General features: G+C 47.8%; 1 protein-coding gene across 2 annotated transcripts in view; it reads right to left on the bottom strand.

Annotated features, from left to right (window-relative positions):
* Nucleotides 1–19,417, bottom strand: part of EPHA5 (EPH receptor A5) — a 294,365-nt gene that overhangs the window by 15,264 nt on the left and 259,684 nt on the right. For both annotated transcript variants that reach the window (XM_054991243.1, XM_054991244.1), the window contains exons 11-13: nt 11,058–11,119; nt 4,860–5,069; nt 3,962–4,111 (exon numbers count right to left, since the gene is read on the bottom strand). In XM_054991243.1, the coding sequence (XP_054847218.1) occupies nt 3,962–4,111; nt 4,860–5,069; nt 11,058–11,119 (422 nt within the window). The remainder of the gene's footprint in view (nt 1–3,961; nt 4,112–4,859; nt 5,070–11,057; nt 11,120–19,417) is intronic.

Genomic DNA, 19,417 nt, shown 5'->3' with positions numbered 1-19,417 from the left:
CTGGTGTCATGGCCCAGCCTGGGCTCAGTGAGAGCGAGGACTCCTCCTCAGGAGGAGAGGGGCTTCGTGTAGCCAGCCAGGACTCCTCAGGAGAAGAGGAGCTCCATGCAGCCAGCCCTGACTCAGCAGAGCCTGGTAATCAGGAGCCACAGCTGCTGGCTGATCGGAGCCTACAGCCAGCAGCCGAAGCAGAGCCATCAGTGCTCTCCAGCCCCAGCACCACAGGGGAAGCTCAGCCAGGGACTTCCACAGGGGAAGCTCAGTCAGGGACTGCCAGCACCACAGGGGAAGCCCAGCCAGGGGCTTCCACCCCTCCAGGTTCACCCACACCCAGAGAACACCGCAGACAGCGCCAGAGACTGGAGCTGCAGGAGAGACGGCGCAGTGCTCGTCTCCTGAGCCGATGCCAGCGGCTGGAGAGCGATGATGAGTAGCTTCAGGATGAAGCCCCAGCAGCTGGCTGAAAACCATGCCTGGCTATAAAAGCCAGTCAGGAGCAACAGCCAGGCGTGGAAGCAATGTCTCTACTGCCTGCAACCACTCCGTGCTCCGTGAACCTTGCCCGTGCCTACTGTTGGACCTGACACTACTGGTAACTGACCTTGGACTGTGCCTGACCTTGCTCTTGGACTCTGGACTCAACTCTGGCATTAGCTTGTGCTCTGACCACTGCTTTGATTTGGCTTTTGGCTCCTGAAACTCCCTCTGGACTTGGTATCAAGGTTTGGACCTGCACCACCCTGCTTGGGCTGGCCCAGCCCGTGACAGCTGGGAACACTGTGGGCCCAGCCTGCAAGTGGCACCCGCCCCCTGGCCAAGTCTTGCTGTTCCGCAGAGGAGAGTGGGCCAGCTTCCTGCACTCCACGCAACTCCCTCCCCTTCCTGGCCTTCCCAGCCCTCCCGAGGGCACCCCTTGATAGGGAGCAGAGCGGCAGGGGCACTGTGGGCCCATCCTGCAAGTGGCACCCGCCCCCTGGCCAAGTCCTGCTGTTCCGCAGAGGAGAGTGGGCCAGCTTCCTGCACTCCACGCAACTCCCTCCCCTTCCTGGCCTTCCCAGCCCTCCCGAGGGCACCCCTTGATAGGGAGCAGAGCGGCAGGGGCACTGTGGGCCCATCCTGCAAGTGGCACCCGCCCCCTGGCCAAGTCCTGCTGTTCCGCAGAGGAGAGTGGGCCAGCTTCCTGCACTCCACGCAACTCCCTCCCCTTCCTGGCCTTCCCAGCCCTCCCGAGGGCACCCCTTGATAGGGAGCAGAGCGGCAGGGGCACTGTGGGCCCATCCTGCAAGTGGCACCCGCCCCCTGGCCAAGTCCTGCTGTTCCGCAGAGGAGAGTGGGCCAGCTTCCTGCACTCCACGCAACTCCCTCCCCTTCCTGGCCTTCCCAGCCCTCCCGAGGGCACCCCTTGATAGGGAGCAGAGCGGCAGGGGCACTGTGGGCCCAGCCTGCAAGTGGCCCGAGTCCTGCCTGTTCTTTTGTGCGAGTGGGCCAGCTTCCTGCACACAGTGCTACTTCCTCCCCTTCCTCACATTTCCCTTTCTACTCCTCTCCTCCCTCCTTTCCCATAGCCAGGTGTCCAATATTTTCAAGAAAATACTGGACTGTCCGGGTGAAAACTGGACACCTAGCAACCCTAGAGGTAGCAATATATAGGTTATACATAGAAGGCCAAATGCCTCCGGTGGTGTTAGTGGTGGGATTCAAACCCCAAAGGGAAGGTGTTTTTGAGGTAATGATACGAGAACACCTGATGCTCGGCAGGATATGAATCCAGTGGCACCTTACAGACCAACAAGCCTTTCATAGTGTAAGCTTTCAAGAGTCAGAGCTCCCATCTCCAGACACTGCTTCAGATTTGATGCATGAAGAAGGCAGTTTGAAAGCTTACACTCTGCAAAATCTTGCTGGTCTCTAAGGTGCCAACGGATTCAAACCCAGCTGTTCCACTGCAGACCAACATGGATACCCACATAAAACTGCCCTGAACCTCTGTGCGTGGAGAAAAAAGGAGTGTTGGTCATGACCAGGGCCCTCCTGAGGTGAAAGTTTAAGGTAACGTACGGAGGAGCTGCAGTAGCCGTACACACTCCTTTTGCAAGACAGGGGGCGGCTCTCTCACGCCCCACGACACCGGAGACCACTTCCCTTAAAGTGACTGCAAACTATGCAACAGATTTAAAGCTGTGGCTGTAATTTAACATCTCCAACTAACCAGAGACTGAGATGCTACTGAGGAATAATACAAAGCGGAGGGCGCTCTTGAGAAGCACGTTGTGAAGAAATGAATGCCGTGTAACTACAAAACCTAGACGTCTGCCGGTAATTCCCAATGAAGATTATAACTGCCATCTTACTTTCTAGGATGTAGTAAAAAAGTGCTGGTGGAAGTGGGTGGGACTCCATGCTGTTGTCTGGATCTAATCTCCTTGCAACTGGGAGTACAAAAGGGTAACTGAAGCAAATCAAAAAGAGTATCTAATCCACATTAAGGGACAGTGCAGACACTCCCCGACGGCCCATTCAGCATCCAGGCTGCTCACACACTATCGAACAGACCACACAGCCTCCTCTCCTTTCCCAGAGGAATCCACTGGTAAGCAACAGGCAGGGCCTGCAAAGATTAAGCCATGTGAGTCTGTCAGTGCGTCTGAATTGAGTAATAAAAAAGCATTCATCCCATGACAGCCATTCACCCTTAAAAATAATACTGAGGGACGCCGTATTAAGCCCTATTCAGGGGACAACAATGCTGCTGCCAAGGGGATCCGTCTCGGCTTTGTGGTTTCACTTTGTTGAAAAGCATGTTTGTGCTGGTGAAATAAAAGGGCTGGTAACAAAAGGGGCTGGGGGGAGGAAGCGGGAGCCGTTCTCTGGGGTTCTGCAATGCAGCTGTTGTGTCCAAATCAACAGCAATGTGCCCCCCCGCCCCCCCCCCCACACACACACATTGGGGGGAAAGCCGTGAAACCTGCTGTTTGTTTCAGCCGGAGAGTCTGCTATTCTGTAGGCGGCATCCAAGGCACTAGCCCACAAAACTGGGCACCTGATTTTTCACAATTTAGATTTGAGCCAGGGCTGTAACCCTGTACGTATTAGTCTTCTTCAAGCATATCCCAGACCTCAGATGCCTTGGACAGCTGATGTTCCGCAAAGGAGCGTCTCTGGAGGTGGGCGAGCAGAATCTGTCTCAGGGATCCGGCAGATTTCAAGCCGGCTCCAGGTACAAATCAAGGGAAAGTGCTTCTGCAGTAGGTTTCTGCTCAGAGGAAGAGGGTTCAGTGCCTGACGCGGCCCTTGAAGTGAGGGGCTCAGACCTCTCAAGTGAGGAACTAGAATCCACAGCTCTACCTTCGCACCAACTGTCCAAGCCTTCCCTGCAAGGTCCTTTTCAAGGAGGACAGAGGGGCACCACGAGACTCCCCAGCGAGACCTGAGTACAAAACAAGCCGTCGGAGGCCTGCCCTTTCCCATTCCAACCAGGCTGTTCTCAGATCCCTGTGCGAGACCCTCCCTCCCCTGGGAGGCCATCCGAATCCTACACAACTGGATCCAGACCTCACTGCTTGGATCCTGTACTTGACCCCTGCTCAATACACGGTCTAGGTTAGTCCCCTCTAGGTCTTGCTGGGTGGCTCTGAGTTCACTGTTTTCTCTGAATGGTACAGCAAGTGCCTTGTTTTCTATGACACCCCTATTCAAAAGCACAACACAATGCAGATATAATACAGACTGAAATGGAATTGCGCATTACATATGCAAATACAGGGCTTGCCTGCATATCTAGCTGCTGCTTTATTCCCCAAAGGTGCAATAATATTTTCACTCCTTCTGCCAGTTCAGGACACTTATCTGCAACACTGACTTGCACATCTGGAAGGAAAAAAATCACCAGCGCTGCGGCATTTCTATTGACCATACTGTCATTTTGTTAGAAGAAGAATTGTTCTCAAATAGAATTACTTACATCTTGATTAGTCATCTCCCAGTAAGGCCTCTCCCCATAGGATACCACTTCCCACATCACAATCCCATAGCTCCAGACATCACTGGCAGAGGTGAATTTTCGGAATGCGATGGCTTCTGGAGCTGTCCATCGGATGGGAATTTTCCCTCCCTGGGATGAAAAACCAGATTTAAGCTACCCGCATTTCCTCAGAGATCCAATGGGCAACAGCTCTGGTTTGGAATGAGGCAGCAAAGAGATGTCGAACTTCTAATGCAACTCTGCCCCCTTTCAGTGCTTGCGCCCTCCCAGTGGGCCTGCGGGTTGGTTACTGACTGCTTGTTCTGAAGGCTTGCTGTTCAGATGCCACTTGGTCACCAAGACATGGACAGAATTCACAGCTCAATGAGGTCACGGCAGCAAGCAGGGAGGAATTTGGACACGCAAGCCTTCAGCACGGCAGCTATGGAAACGTGGCCTCGTGAGGTTTAGTCTGAAACTGCTTATTGGGCACGGCAGGCATATGCGGAGGGTGGGACCTGCACTCAGAACAGCAAGAACAGACACAAAACAGGAGCCGGCAGAGGTCAAGCCCATAACGACCTGCCTTCTCATCAACAGGCGGCAAGAGAAACTGTGGACCAGACACGTGGCTGCTGCACTGGTGATTCTTTGCTCAGCAGCTTGAGTACTCCTGTGGACTCTGAAATGTGCATCATGCAGTGAAGGCAGAAAAGGTTTACGTATCTGCTTAACCTTCACTTGCTCTCAGTGTTACCATCACATCGCTTCACTGATTGTGAAGGGGACTGACTTTTCACACACCCTCTTTCTTTCTGGGAGGAATTTCTACCAAGCTGTCATATTTTCCCGTCTAGTTCTGCAGCCCTCTTATTGTGGATGTTGGCCAAGAACTTACTCTGGTTGTATAGGCAGCTTCAGGATCATCTTCCAGAACTCTGGACAGGCCAAAGTCAGACACTTTACACACTAAGTTACTGTTGATGAGGATATTTCTGGCAGCCAGATCTCTGTGCACGTAGCCCATGTCGGAGAGGTACTTCATCCCAGATGCGATCCCTCGGAGCATCCCAACCAGCTGGATTACAGTGAACTGCCCATCGTTCTTCTGCAAAAGTAACCAAGAATGGGACGGTCAAGCCAGTGGCTGAAATCCAGTTAAGGGCTCCTTAACTGGATCCAGCAGCACAACTGCGTGAGGAGACGCTCCCTCTGTCCGTGAAGTGAGCGTCCTGCGAGAGGGGGTGGGTGTGGCCGCATGGGCCAAGAGGAAGGGGTGCACTCACAGAGAGACGCAGCTCAAATGGTTGGGCCGTGGGAAGGATTTGCAGGAAAGCTTTCTACAGGCAAAGGATATGGAAGACAGCCAGCGAGCCCCCCATTCTTACTAGGAACAGAGGAAAGAATTTGCTTTCTTCACATTCTGCTCTGCTTCATCATCACACCTCTAAGGTGGGGCAACATCTAAGGTAGACTTCCAGAAATTATAGTGATTAACTGTGGACCATTTGAATCTCCTACAGACTTCACTGATTTTTAAAAAATGGGATGGACACAGACAGTATTTTGAGAAAAAGTTTGAAATTATGTTTCAAGGTAAAGAGACGTAATGATACATAACCATTGTCATGCGGGCTGAAGAAATGCAGTTGTTCATAGCGTAACTACAGTGCAGGGAAATGCTACAAGCAAAGAAGAAGAGAGAATGTCCACGTGTTCTGCGGTCCAAACATGGAAAGCAAATAAAGGCAGGCCATGGGAGAGAAGGTGATGATGAGCAACACATTGACAGCTGAATGCGCAAAGGGCGGGAATAAGAAACCAACACATCGAAAGCTGCCGAGTGGCAGAGCTTGTTGTGACTAACGTTGTGAAGCCTCCCTCCAGGTTCAAATGTACCAGCCCAGGGAACGGGATGCAGGAGACACGGGAGCAGCTGAGATGATGCCAAAGTGGTTGCAAAATGATCGACACAACGGCAGGGAGGTCTGCCCTTTTCCCAATCAAAACGACAGGAACTCCACGACATGTATTGATTTTATTTATGTTATTTAGAGTCCACCTTTCTCACTGAGACTCAATGGTTACAGAGGGTCAGTCAACGCAATCAGTGGCTGAACGATTCAATAAGCAACGAAATCTAAAGACAAGCAGATGCGCTACAGCCAGGGCTGCCACCTCCCCGCTGCAACCATGCGGTCTCTGCTCCCCACTCTAGTTGCCCACCATCACTGCTCTCAGTTGGGCACCAGGAGAAAATTCCTCGGTGAAATGGGGGTGGGTGGGGGGAGAACTGGCACCTCCAGCGCAGTCGAGAAGTGACATTATCATACTGGGTGACTCTCTATCATTTGTCCAAAACTCTATGGTTAAACAACACAGTTTGGGGCAAATGCTAGACTGTCACACACTTGTGCCACGGTGTCACTTCCAAATTACCATGGAAGTGACTTGGTTGTGCCAGGACTGCCAATTGCCCCTCTGACACGTGAGTCCGCTCCTTCCCGGTCTCCCACCGCTTGCCAGGCTTTGCCTGACCACTCCAGCTGTAGCTCAGTTCTTTAGCTCTTGCTGCAAGACTGCGTAGCTGAGCACCAGAGGTGTGCCCAGCCCCACTTCTTTTAGCCTCCCGACATCATTTAAAGATGTTTTTATTCTGTGAACTAGCTGGTTGTCTCTGGTTTTTCTTATGTCTTTTAAAATGCTGTGACTCTTTATTATTAGCTGATGGATGCAATTTGAACTAATTTATGTATACTGAGCGTATATATTGTGATAGCAATGTTTTAATTATGATTGCTATTATTTTAAGTATCTTTACTTGAATATATCAGAGAGCACTCCCAACTAAATAACCAAACAAATCTTTTCCCCGGGTGGCAGCTTGGAGGAGGAAGAGGAAAGATTTCACTCAAGTCTGAAATGGAATCCTGCCCTCAAGTCATAGTTGGCTTATGACAACCCCTGGTGGGGTTTTCATGGCAAGAGACTAACAGAGGTGGTTTGCCATTGCCTGCCTCTGCAACCAGGCAAAACTCCCATGGGCCTCCTTCAGAACTGGGCTGGGAGAAACTGAACTATCTGGCAAAGCAAGACAGAAAGGCTGTTCTGGCTGAGAGCCAGTTTGGTGAAGTGGTTAAGAGCGCGGGACTCTAATCTGGAGAGCTGGGTTTGATTCCCCGCTCCTCCGCTTGAAGCCAGCTGGGTGACCTTGGGCCAGTCACAGCTCTCTCAGAGCTCTCTCAGCCCCACCCACCTCACAGGGTGTTTTGTTGTGGGGATAATAATGGCACACTTTGTAAACCGCTCTGAGTGGACATTAAGTTGTCCTGAAGGGTGATATATAAATCGGATGTTGTTGTTGTTGTTGTTGTTGTTGTTATTATTATTCCTGAGCCTGAGAGTGGAAAAACTTTGAAACCCAAGCCATTCCCCAAATCCAACTCCAGCTTCTACCCCCCCCCCCCACATACTCCTCGGTCCAGTTTACCCAACTGGTGGTGGAGTCTGCTGTGGCAGTCAGTGCTGATGCAACAGATACTGTCCAAAGAACATCCAAGGCTCCAGAGAAAAGAGGAAACGGGGGTGGGGGTGGGGGTGGGGGGGTGGAGAGAGAGACAGAAAGATGCTCTTCCTGCTGGCCTGTTGGCTGGCTGGTGCCATTCTGGAGCAGCAGAAAGTGCAACAAAGGAAGTGGATTGTCAAAAGGTAGGTGGGAAGGACAGGAAAAAGAAGGAGAATTCTTATCTGGCTCAGAAACATGATCCAAGCCTGAGCAGATATCAGTGCCATAAGATCCACTTTTGATTTGAAAGGGAGTCTCACAATCTTTTGGAAGCTCCTATTCCAAGACCTGGCAATACGAGCTTAGTGGTGTCTCTAATCGTGTTTTTCTCATGTTAGAACTCTACCAGCCGCCCTTACTTTTCATAGCTGTGACTTCATGGGAGAAGCCTAAAGAAGCCACGGTGGCTCCATAAACAGGTTTCTAAAGAGTTGAGAAATAAAAAAGTCATTTATGGAATGGAAGGAGGGCCTTATAACCAAGGATGAATATAAACAAATAACCAATGCTTGTAGGGAGAGTGTTAGAAAAGCTAAAGCTCAGTATGAGCTTAGGCTAGCAAGAGATGCTAAAAACAACAACAAAAAAGGGTTATTTGCTTATGTTCAAAGAAAGAAAAAGAGCAAGGACATGGTAGGCCCATTGCAGGGACAGGGAAGTGAAACTGTAGCAGGTGATGAAGAGAGGGCAGAACTGCTCAGTTCCTACTTTGCCTCAGTCTTCTCCTGCGAGGGAGACGGTGCTCAACATGGCGATAACAGAACACATGATGGGGGGAGGAAGTTACAGCCTAGGATCAGCACAGAGTTAGTATGTAAACACCTAGTTTCTTTAAATGGAACTAAGTTCTCAGGGTCAGATGAATTGCACCCAAGGATAATAAAAAAAACCTCTCAGATGTAATTTCTGAGCCTCTGTCCATTACTTTTGAGAAGTCTTGAAGAACAGGCATGGTGCCAGAAGATTGGAGGAGGGCAAATGTTGCTTCCATCTTCAAGGGGAAAAAAAGAGGATCCAGGTAACTACTTACCCATTAGCTTGACATCTATCACTGGAAAAGTCTTAGAAGAAATCATCAGTCAGTCCTTGAGCATTTAGAAAGGAAGGCTGTGATTACTAAGAGCCAGCACGGGTTTCTCAAGAACAAGTCATGTCAGACTAACCTTATCTCTTTTTTTGAGAAAGTTACTACCTTGCTGGATCAGGGGAATGCTATAGACATAGTTTATCTCGATTTCAGTAAGGCTTTTGAGAAGGTTCCTCATAATATCCTTGCTGACAAGTTGGTAAGATGTCGTTTGAATCCTATTACTGTTAGGTGGATCTGTAACTGGTTGACAGACCGCACCCAAAGAGTGCTAGTTAGTGGTTTCTCATCCTCTTGGAGAAGAGTGACAAGTGGAGTTCCTCAGGGATCAGTCCTGGGACCTGTTCTGTTCAACATTTTTATAAATGTTTTGGATGAAGGAATGGAGGGAAGGCTTATTAAATTTGCAGAAGATACTAAATTGGGAGGGGTAGCAAATACGGTCAAAGACAAGATGATCTTGACAGGCTGGAAAACTGGGCTAGAACAAATAAAATGAATGTTAACAGAGATAAATGTAAAGTTCTGTATTTAGGTAGGAAAAATCAAATGCATAATTATAGGATGGGGAAGATTTGTCTTGGCAGTAGTACATGGGGAAAGGATCTAGGGTCTTAGTAGACCATACACTGAACATGAGTTAGTGTCATGTGGTAGCTAAAAAAGCAAATGTGATTTGGGGCTGCATCAACAGATGGTATTGCTCTACTCTGCTCTGGTTAAACCTCAGCTAGAGTATTGTGTTGTTTGGGGCACCACAATTTCAGAAGGATATAGACAAGCTGGAATGTGTCCAGAGAAGGGCAACGAAGATGGTGAGGGGTCTGGAGACCAAGTCTCCTTCTTTGGAGGTTTTAAAACAGAAACTAGATGGCCATCTCACAGCAATGCTTATTCGGTGAATCTAGGCAGATCATGAGAGGGAGGGCAGGAAGGGTTACATCAGTGCTTAGTTCTCATGGCCCCGTTTTACACATTGAGGTGAATGCCAATTGCCACTTTTTGGATCAGGAAACCATTTTCCCCAGGCCAGTTTGGCCAGGGATCCTGGAGGGGTTTTTGCCATCTTCTGGGCAAGGAGCAGAGGTCACTGGAGGGGGGAGGTAGTTATGAATTTCCTGCATTGTGCAGAGGGTTGGACTAGATGGTCCCTTCCAACTCTATGATTCTATGATTCATCTCGCCCTTCTCGCCGAATCTCCTATGTTAATCTTGTGCATCCTCTGCAATTAAGCTCCAGCGCTGTAAACTCAATGGTTCATGTGTTCTGTTTGGTGCTATTAACAACAACAACTGCTAGAGCAGTGATACTAACTCAGTGGCTCAGAAGCCACAAGTGGTTCTTTGACATGCCATTTGTTGCTCTTCTGAGCACCATTCCCCAATATGGAACCTGCCGCACACTTCAGAAAAATGGGCAAGATCCTTGCCTGGTGAGGCTCACGGTTGCCACCATGAAACACTGCAGGGTCTGAAGGACAGGAAAGCAGCAAGCCACCCTGAGCTGTGAGCCAGAGATGGAAGTAAAGGGCCCATCCTTACCAACCCTGAGCCCGTCTGTGGGGAGGGCAGGGGTATACATAGAATAAAATAAATAAACAAACAAACCCTTCTGCACAGCCTCCACGCACTCATCCCAGCACCTGGACAACTGCCCAGAGCAGAGAAAGCTGGCCACAGAAAAGCAAGGGTAAAGCCACCGGCACAGCAGCCACCCAGGAAAAGAGCGAGCTGGCTACGGTGTATGTTTGTGTGTGTGTGTGTGTTTAGTCCCTTCCTCTCCTTCAAGCACATTGGCAATCTCACTCTCTCACCAGATCTGGGGTCCCTCATGCTGAGGAGAGATCAAGAGGCCACTTCCTCTCCTTCCAGGAGCTGGCTAAGACTCAAACAAAGGTGGGGAGAGACAACCCTACGTGCTTGGAGGTACTCTGGTAGTTTAAACGTTTATAGTTATATACTTAAGTTATATTGTTGTGTGTGTGTGTGTGTGTGTTTGGTGTGGTGGTGCACAAGGTATAAAGTAGTCATGTGGCTCTTTCAGGTGATGGCAAATGGGAACGTGGCTCTCCATCAGCCATGGAGGGGGCACCACTGGGCTAGAGAGAGATCTGATCAACGGCTGGTCTTTATGTTTTCAGGGGAGGCCTCCGTTTTTGCGCCATCTTCCCAGGAGGCGGAGGAGGCCGTCGAGGGCAGCATCACTTCAACTCTGCACAGCATTCTGCACAGGATGCTTATGAGAGGAGGCCTAAAGGTTCAAACAACTTACTCCATCCACTTTTTAAAACAGCCAGCAGGATTAAGAACTCTAGAAAGAAAATTTCCATGCTGTTTTGTATTATTTTGGTGGGCTTTTGTACTTGTATGTTCCTGCTACGACAGCCAACATTAATTTCTACAAGTAATTTCTAAAACTGTCTAATTTCTAACACATTTCTTACCTTTAAGAAAGTGTCCAAAGATCCATTTTCCATGTATTCAGTCACAATCATGACAGGTTTACCTGGATTAAAAAAAATATTACATGCCTATCAACTTTAATTCTTGGGATACCAAATCACTGAGGACTAGAAGATAAACAGGTCTATCAATGGGCTTAGATTGGAGTAACTCTGCTTAGGATTGCACTGAAAGTGGTTCCAAAAGCCTCAGTTATAAAAATTAAAGGGCGGGGGGGGGGGGAGAAGTTTGCAGGGTGTGACATTTAAGTCCCTCGATTCGAACTCTGGAGATAGGGTGCCATCACGTTAGGGCAGCCTCCAGTGTTCATAGTGACGTTCTCAGCATTTCCCATCACAACAGAGCTGACCGTGAATATTACAGTTCAGTGCTACGGCCAATACCTGTGAGCTCAAAGTTATTCTGTTCTCTAAACGAATGTCTAGGGCGGGAAGTGTGTTTTGCTACACAAGCCAAATCTCCACACACTCCCTAGTAGCAAAGACAAAGGCCACCACCTACCACTCCCAAAGCACAGATTCTCAGATACAACCTCTTGAATAGTTTTCTCTTGAATGAAACCGTTGGCAGCCTTTGTACCAGTCTTCCATGTAGTGGCTGAAGGCCAAACAGCTTTGGGGGCTTCACCTGGCCTGTGCGCCGAGGCTTGGCCCTTCCTGCTCTACACATTCACTGAATTAAGGACAGACGTTTGAAGAGCAGCCCCCAAACAGAACCACTGAGGCAATTTAAATCATTGACTTAAATCACTGATTTAAATTAACAAGAAATAGAGCTCATTTCCCCAAATTTATAATTTTTATTTATTTGTGCAAAGTGATGATGATGAAGTAGAGCTCATTGAAATCACAGACTGAAATCAATTTTCTAATTCACAAATTTCATGGACAAGTGTACTGAATAAAACATATGGGACATGTAATATAAATGCAATCGATGAAAACATCTTAAAACTTTTATCCAGAATGGGCTTCATCAGTGAAATGATGGAAACATTTGATGACCACTCATAAGGCACGTTTGGCTTGTTAGATAGTGAGGATTTCCCCATATGGGAGGGGGGGGGGCACTGTTGAAAACTAGTTAGCCATCCTCAAAGAGAAAAGGGATATTCAGATGGCTCACTGGGATATACAGAGGAAATCTTGACGAAAGCAACACCTGGGAAGGTATGCCGTTTATCATAATTATTGGGAGTGGGAAAACTGCCCAGACATCTATAATTGTCTGTTTCCAAATACAAGAACCAGGAGGAGATCCAATGAAAGTAACAGGCAGCGTGTTTAGATACAAACAAAAGGCATTTGTCAAACACATCACGGTGTTATAGCCATGGGGAGCATCAAGTTGGGACTAGCTGGTAAAACATCCAAGAACTCCAGAGGGGAGGCTGTGAGCTCAGCCTGGAAGAAGTGAACTTGCCAAAGGGTTTACAAAATGGCAGAAAAGGAGAGGCTGGCTGACTCTGTGGGCGTTCACAGGGCTAAGGGCGCAATCGGATGGAACAAAGATCACAGATCTCTGTCCATCTGGAAAAGAGAAATCGCCCACGCCTGCAGCCTGGATTCGGACTGCAATCACTTGTGGAGGGGATTTAATCCTTCGACGTCCTGACTGCTTGTTTTCACTGAAGAAAACAGGGTTGCCCACACAGTTCTTAACATTTTAAAGGGGGAAAGATGGATTTTGAAAGGAGGACACATTCTGCCTGCTCCCCTCAACGGGTAATAAATGGTGCTGAGATCCTGGTTTTGATTGAAGCAGCTGAGTGGGGGGTTGTGGACTGAACCATCTTTGCCTTCCGTGTGGCTCCGAGCTGAACCAGAACTGCCCTCACGCAACTTGCCTTTGACCAAAGGATGGCGCTCTGGGATCTTCATCATGCCTGTGCCCTAAATGAGCACCGTTCCAGCTGAGGAAATTACAAAATCTAATAAAGCTTCAAAAGCCCCCCACCAAAATAGGGTAGGCAGAACAGAGGTCAAGGAGACAATTCTGGGCAACAGAGTTCAGACTGTGGCTTGCCAGCCTGCCAGTAAAACTAGTTGGTATACATACGGGAAGGTTTCAAGTAGCCTCTCTACCTGGATGAGGCCCCTCAAACAAGGTGAGAAGATAGAATCCTCAACACAGAGAAGAGTCACAGGGGCAGCAAAGTTCAGAAGCCACACTGGTCTGCTCCAACTTTTAAGAAGACTTTATTATGGCACTGCTGCGTCAGACGCATGGCCCTTGTCAGGGTATTTATGTATCACAAAGAGAAGCAGGGACAAAACTGGGCAATTTCAAGCCCCACTGCATACCAGTTTGGTGTAGTGGTTAAGAGAAGTGGGACTCTAATCCGGAGAGCCGGGTTTGATTCCCCACTCCTCCACTTGAAGCCAGCTGGGTGACCTTGGGTCAGTCACAGCTCTTTCAGAGCTCTCTCAGCCCCACCCACCTCACAGGGTGTTTTGCTGTGGGGATAATAATCAAGAGAACAAAGGGGCCAGCCCTGGTTATGCAAGCAAACAAAAAGGAAAACTTCCACCAGAGGCTATATAGCTAATGATATGAAACTCACAATCTTACAATATGATTCTCTTATAATATTGTAAAGGCAGGTACACCAGTTATATATCCAATACACTTGAACTTTATATATCCAATACACTTGAACTTTATCATTTTTACAAAGTACTATTGTAAAAGTGCCCCTGAGGAAGTCACGGACGAAAAGTTGACTGGAACTGGCCAACAACGTCTCTTCGGGCTTACCTGGAACTGCACGGTTGCATCTACGAGGGATGGTCCACAAGATTTATTGGGTTTTTACACCCGTATAAGTAATAATTAATGGACACTCTTGATTTGCCTCAACCCTCCCAGTCCCCCCTCCCCAGGGAACCTTCTGTTTGAATTTTGCAACTTGTATATGAAATTAATTTGGTGCATAAAGTGTATGAGTTTATGTTGCACAATATTGTATAATAGTACTTTGTAAAAATTATAAAGTTCAAGTGTATTGGATATATAAAGTTGAAGTGTATTGGATATATAACTGGTGTACCTGCCTTTACAATATTATAAGAGAATCATATTGTAAGATGGTGAGTTTCATATCATTAGCTATATAGCCCCTGGTGGAAGTTTTCCTTTTTGTTTGCGTGGGGATAATAATGACAGTTTGTAAACTGCTCTGAGCGGGTGTTAAGTCATCCTGAAGGGTGGTATATAAATCGAATGTTGTTGTTATTACATTTATTTTCTTTCTGCCCATGGGTATGAGGGTTCACACACACACACACACACACCTGACTCTAGTGGATGCTTCTGATTTTTTAAAAGGTATGGCAGAATAATTAAGTACCACAAGAACTTATTTATGAGCCAAGTGACAACCTAGCCATAGAGCGGGCAGGGCAGCTGATTCTCCATGCCTACCCTGTGGCAGCCCAAATGGATCTCCTTGACCCCCAGCAAGGCCAGTTCATGGCAACAGCCCACTGGTGCACGCGAGGCCTCGCAAGGAAGTGCAGAGCAAGGAAACCAAGACATGGAAGGGCAGGGGAAGCGGGAGGTCACGGCGGAAGGAGTCCCTTGACGCCTGTGGTCAGAGAAGGAGCCCCGGCTGCAATCCTTCCCCTGGCTAGCGGGGCCAAAGGGGCTGAAGGCTAGCACCCACTCTCCTCCCTCACACAAGCCCCAGCCCAGCTGCACTCTTACACAGGAGGTGTGACGCACACTCTCATCAGTGGTTTATTTATTTTATATATTCACAAAATTTATAGCCTGATTTTCTGCCCAGTTGGGCTCATCAAGGCAGTTACCTATTAAAAGTGAAGTATTATAAAAACACATCATAAAATGTGTATGTAAGAACACAGGCCCAGCAATTAAAACAGTGGGTCCCAACCTTTCGGATGTGGAGACTCAGAAGTCCAAACTTTCTTGGTACAGTGACTCATCCAGGGTGAGCCCAAGGTTTTCTGGCACCCTAGGCAAAGTATGACCTTGGCACCCATCTAGTCCAGCACTCCATTTTCTACAGTGGCCAACCATACATTTTCGAGAAACCAACAACCGTCACAGCACAGAATCACAGAGTCGGAAGGGGCCGTACAGACCTTCTAGTCCAACCCCCTGCCCAATGCAGGATGAGCCTAAAGCATCCCTGACAAATATTCATCCAGCCTCTTCTTGAAAACTGCCAGTGAGGGGGAGCTCACCACCTCCCTAGGCAGCTGATTCCACCTTTGAACTACTCTGACCGTGAAAAAGTTTTTCCTAATATCCAGCCGGTACCTTTGTGCATGTAGTTTTAGCCCATTGGTTCGCGTCCTACCCTCTGCTGCCAACTGGAACAGCTCCCTGCCCTCCTCCAAATGACATCCTTTCAAATATTTAAAGAGAGCAATCATGTCCCCCCTCAACCTCCTCTTCTCCAAACTAAACATTCCCAAGGCCCTCAGCCTTTCCTCGTAGGGCTCAGTCTCCAGACCCCTGATCATCCTCGTCGCTCTCCTCTGCACCCTCTCGATTTTGTCCACATCCTTTTTGAAGTGAGGCCTCCAGAACTGCACACAATACTCCAGGTGTGGCCTGACCAAGGCAGTATAGAGAGGGGCTATGACCTCCTGCGATTTCGATGCTATGGCCCCTTTGATACAACCCAGGATTGAATTGGCCTTTTTTGCCACCGCATCACACTGACTGCTCATATTTCGTTTACAGTCCTCTCTTACCCCAAGGTCCCTTTCACATATACTACTACCCAGAAGTGTATCCCCAATCCAGTATTTGTGCTTCTCATTTTTGTGGCCCAGATGGAATACTGTGCACTTGTCCTTGTTGAATTGCATCCTATTCACAGCTGCCCACTTCTCCAGAGTATTCAGGTCTTGTTGAATTTTAATTCTATCTTCTTGGGTGTTTGCTACTCCTCCCAATTTGGTATCATCAGCAAATTTAATGAGCAGCCCTTCCAATCCTTCATCCAGATCATTGATAAAAATACTGAAAAGTACCGAGCCCAAAACTGAGCCCTGTGGCACCCCACTGGACACCTCCCTCCAATCTGATGAAATGCCATTGACCACCACTCTTTGGGTGCGGTTCTCTAACCAGTTCCCTATCCACTGAACTGTCCTATAGTCCAGTCCACAGTCTTCCAGTTTACCCATTAGAATGTCATGGGGAACCTTATCAAAAGCTTTACTGAAATCCAGGTAAACTACAGAGTTCCCATGATCAAGTAAATTCGTCACTCAATCAAAGAAGGAAAACTGGTTGATCTGACAAGATCTGTTGGGAACAAAACTATGCTGACTTCCCCGGATCAATAAGTGGTCCTTCAGATGCTTACAGATCAATCCCTTTAAAATCTGCTCTAATATCTTCCCAGCAACAGAAGTCAGACTGACCGGCCTGTAGTTTCCCGGGTCATCCTTCTTCCCTTTCTTAAAGATTGGGATAACATTCGCTCTTCTCCAATCTTGTGGCACATCCCCAGTCCTCCAAGAGGCCTTGGAGATGATGGACAGGGGTTCAGCAAGTTCTCTAGAAAGTTTTTCGAGCACTCTTGGTTGCACACCATCCAGCCCAGGGGATTTGCATTCGTCCAGTGCAGCCAGGTGGCTCTCCACAACCTCTCTGTTAATGTCAAGTAGTCCCCCAGGTGTCCTGTCATGTCAACTACCATCTCTAGATAGGCTCAAATTCTTCAGGGAGAAAACAGAGGCAAAAAAGGCATCCCATGAACCCCAGGAAAGTGGCCCTCTGAAGTACACAGCCTTCGCCCAGGAGGGCTGCCCTCCAGCCTGGGCCTGCCCTCCTCTTCTCCATTACTCCCTCTAGTCCCCTATAAGATTCCAAAAAACTCACCCTAGTGACCATCAGGACACATTTTACTAGATTCTTTATCAGTCAGCATCCATATGTAGTGAAGAAAAAATTATCAATTAATGTATGACATGGAAGACAGTTTCAAGGCTCAGGTTGTAGTTTCCAATCACAGGTCAAAGCCCTGCCTCAAATCAAGCACTGAACTGGTACTTATAGGACCCACTTCACATAAGATGATTTTCCTACAGAAATATTATTCTATATAGGAAAACAGGTATACCTGTAAAGTTACTAGTTGCCAGATTTGCCCCCCCCTCCCCATTATTGTTGCAAAGGGTAGGGAAAGGGAGAATGTGAAAAACTGGCCTGGAGAAAGAGGAGAGAAAGAGAGCAATGCAAAGGGCAGGGCTGGCCGTTAGGGAGGGCTGGCCTGCGACCCACTTTCAGAGGCTTCGCGACCCACTTCTGGGTCCTAATCTACAGGGTGGAAAATAATGAATTAAAACAAATGGTAGGAAGGAGGGTTTGTTGAGGGAACACCAGTCAAAACAAAACATCTTCATTCACAGTGGAAGACAGTGATAGAAGGGGACCGACAAACATCCCTGAGGAAGGAGCACCACAGTTTGGGTGGCATAAACGAGAAGGGCCTCTGCTGGTATGCTGCCCGCCTAACCTCAGAAGACAGGGGCACCCTCAGCAGGGCCTCAGAAGGTGACTGTAGCAGTTGGGTAGCTTTGTAGAGGAGCAGGAGGTCCTTACTGCACGCTAGTTCCAAACCATACACGGCAGTTGCATTTTCAAAGATGAGAAGACACGATTCTCTGGAAAAGTTAATAATGCTCGGAAAAGTGGAAGGTGGTAGGAAAAGAGGAAGACCTAAAATGAGATGGCTGGACCCAATACAAGAAGCCTCGGCCTCCAGTTTGCAGGATCTGAGCAAGTCTGTTAAGGATAGGATGTTTTGGAGGTCTTTCCTTCATAGGGTCACCATAGGTTGGAGGTGACTTGATGGCACATAACACACACACACACATTCTTCAAAAGGATCTGAACTAACATTGCCAGGCTAATATGGAGCCGCATCTGGGAGTACATCTGCATTACCAGTGTGCCTAGACCTCTCGTGGCAGTGTTGGGTTTGTGCAGATTTCTCTATATATGTAGGTATCACGTATCAATGCATCACAGGAGCACTCCAGAAATCATAAAATACACAGTTCAATCGAGATAAATAGGACACAATAAAGATTTGCCATCCTTTAGTTGATATGAATAATAATGTTTTTTCTAACCCTATTAATCTTGTTTTTGTGACTGATTCATTTTAATGGTAATTATGTATAATTTGTGCTCAATTTTTATATTTAATTTCTCACTGGCTTGGTGGGATTACATAGTAATGATTAATGTGGCTTGCTCCTGCCCTTCTAAACACAATGACATTCTAATAGAACACGTACAGCTTTAAATCAATTTTCATTAGCTAGTGCAAAGTGCAGAGAAAAAGAAACCGCTGATTGGTTTAAAATAGATCTTAAGTGAGGCTCTCTCTTCACGGCATTTAGAGCTCAGGACAGCAAACATCTCCTTCCCTCTGGTCCCGTTTCACCTTCACAATCATTCTGGGAAATGTTTTAGCTGCAGTGGGACTGGCCCAAGGTCTCAAGTGAGCTTCAGGGCAGCCCTGCATCTTATGGCTCCCCTGGCATTAAACCAATACCAAGACGCTGCACACCTGTGTGGAGGAGACACAAAGATGTGCCTTTGAACTCAGGGAACTTGCCAAGGTTCCCAGATGAGTGGACATGGCGGTTTTAAGAAGCATGTATTGTGTTGTCCACACATTACACATTTCCCTCAAAAAACAAATGGAGCAACATTTGTGTTTCCCACTGCAATTGTAATGTAGGGAGCTATTCTGGGAGCAAATTTTAAGCCAGACTTCCCCAGTCTAAAGCCCCCTCTTGTATGCAATGTTTTACTTTTGCTCTGAATAGCCAAAGCAATATTTGTGTGTGCGCGTGTGGGGGGCGGGGGGCTGACCACTCTCTTAAAATCGGAGGCAGGGTTTCAATCCATAAACCAGAGGAAAAAGAGATTTTCTCCCTTGGGGCCACTGAAGATACAGAAAGTCATCATTCACCTCTAGCAAGAAGTGAACTGGTACATTCTCACGCAGATTAGTCGGGCCGCTTGGCTTCTCCCTAGGAAGCTCCAATCACGCTGTGTGGCAATTTGCTCCCTCTTTGAGGGAGATTTTGATTGATATATATGTGGGAATATGGAAGAGCCCACAGAGCTTTCTGGCAGTGGAGCGAGCGTGCTTCAGCAAGGTGTGCTCAGGCATCACAAACGAGCAATTTAAGGTAAGAGCTTTGGTCTTCTAGTCATTTATCATAAAATCTCTGCAGACTGCAGTGGCATTTATGACGCACCCCGTTTTAATAGGAGATCGCAGCCGAGTGGCATAGCATGAGTCCCTTCTCTCAGGCACTTAAAGGCAGTGTTACAAGAA

Source organism: Eublepharis macularius, chromosome 11 (assembly GCF_028583425.1).
Source record: "Eublepharis macularius isolate TG4126 chromosome 11, MPM_Emac_v1.0, whole genome shotgun sequence".
NCBI classification, from domain to species: Eukaryota; Metazoa; Chordata; class Lepidosauria; order Squamata; family Eublepharidae; genus Eublepharis; species Eublepharis macularius.
Note: the sequence above shows the minus strand (reverse complement) of the source record. Positions and strands in the feature narration are given on the sequence as shown.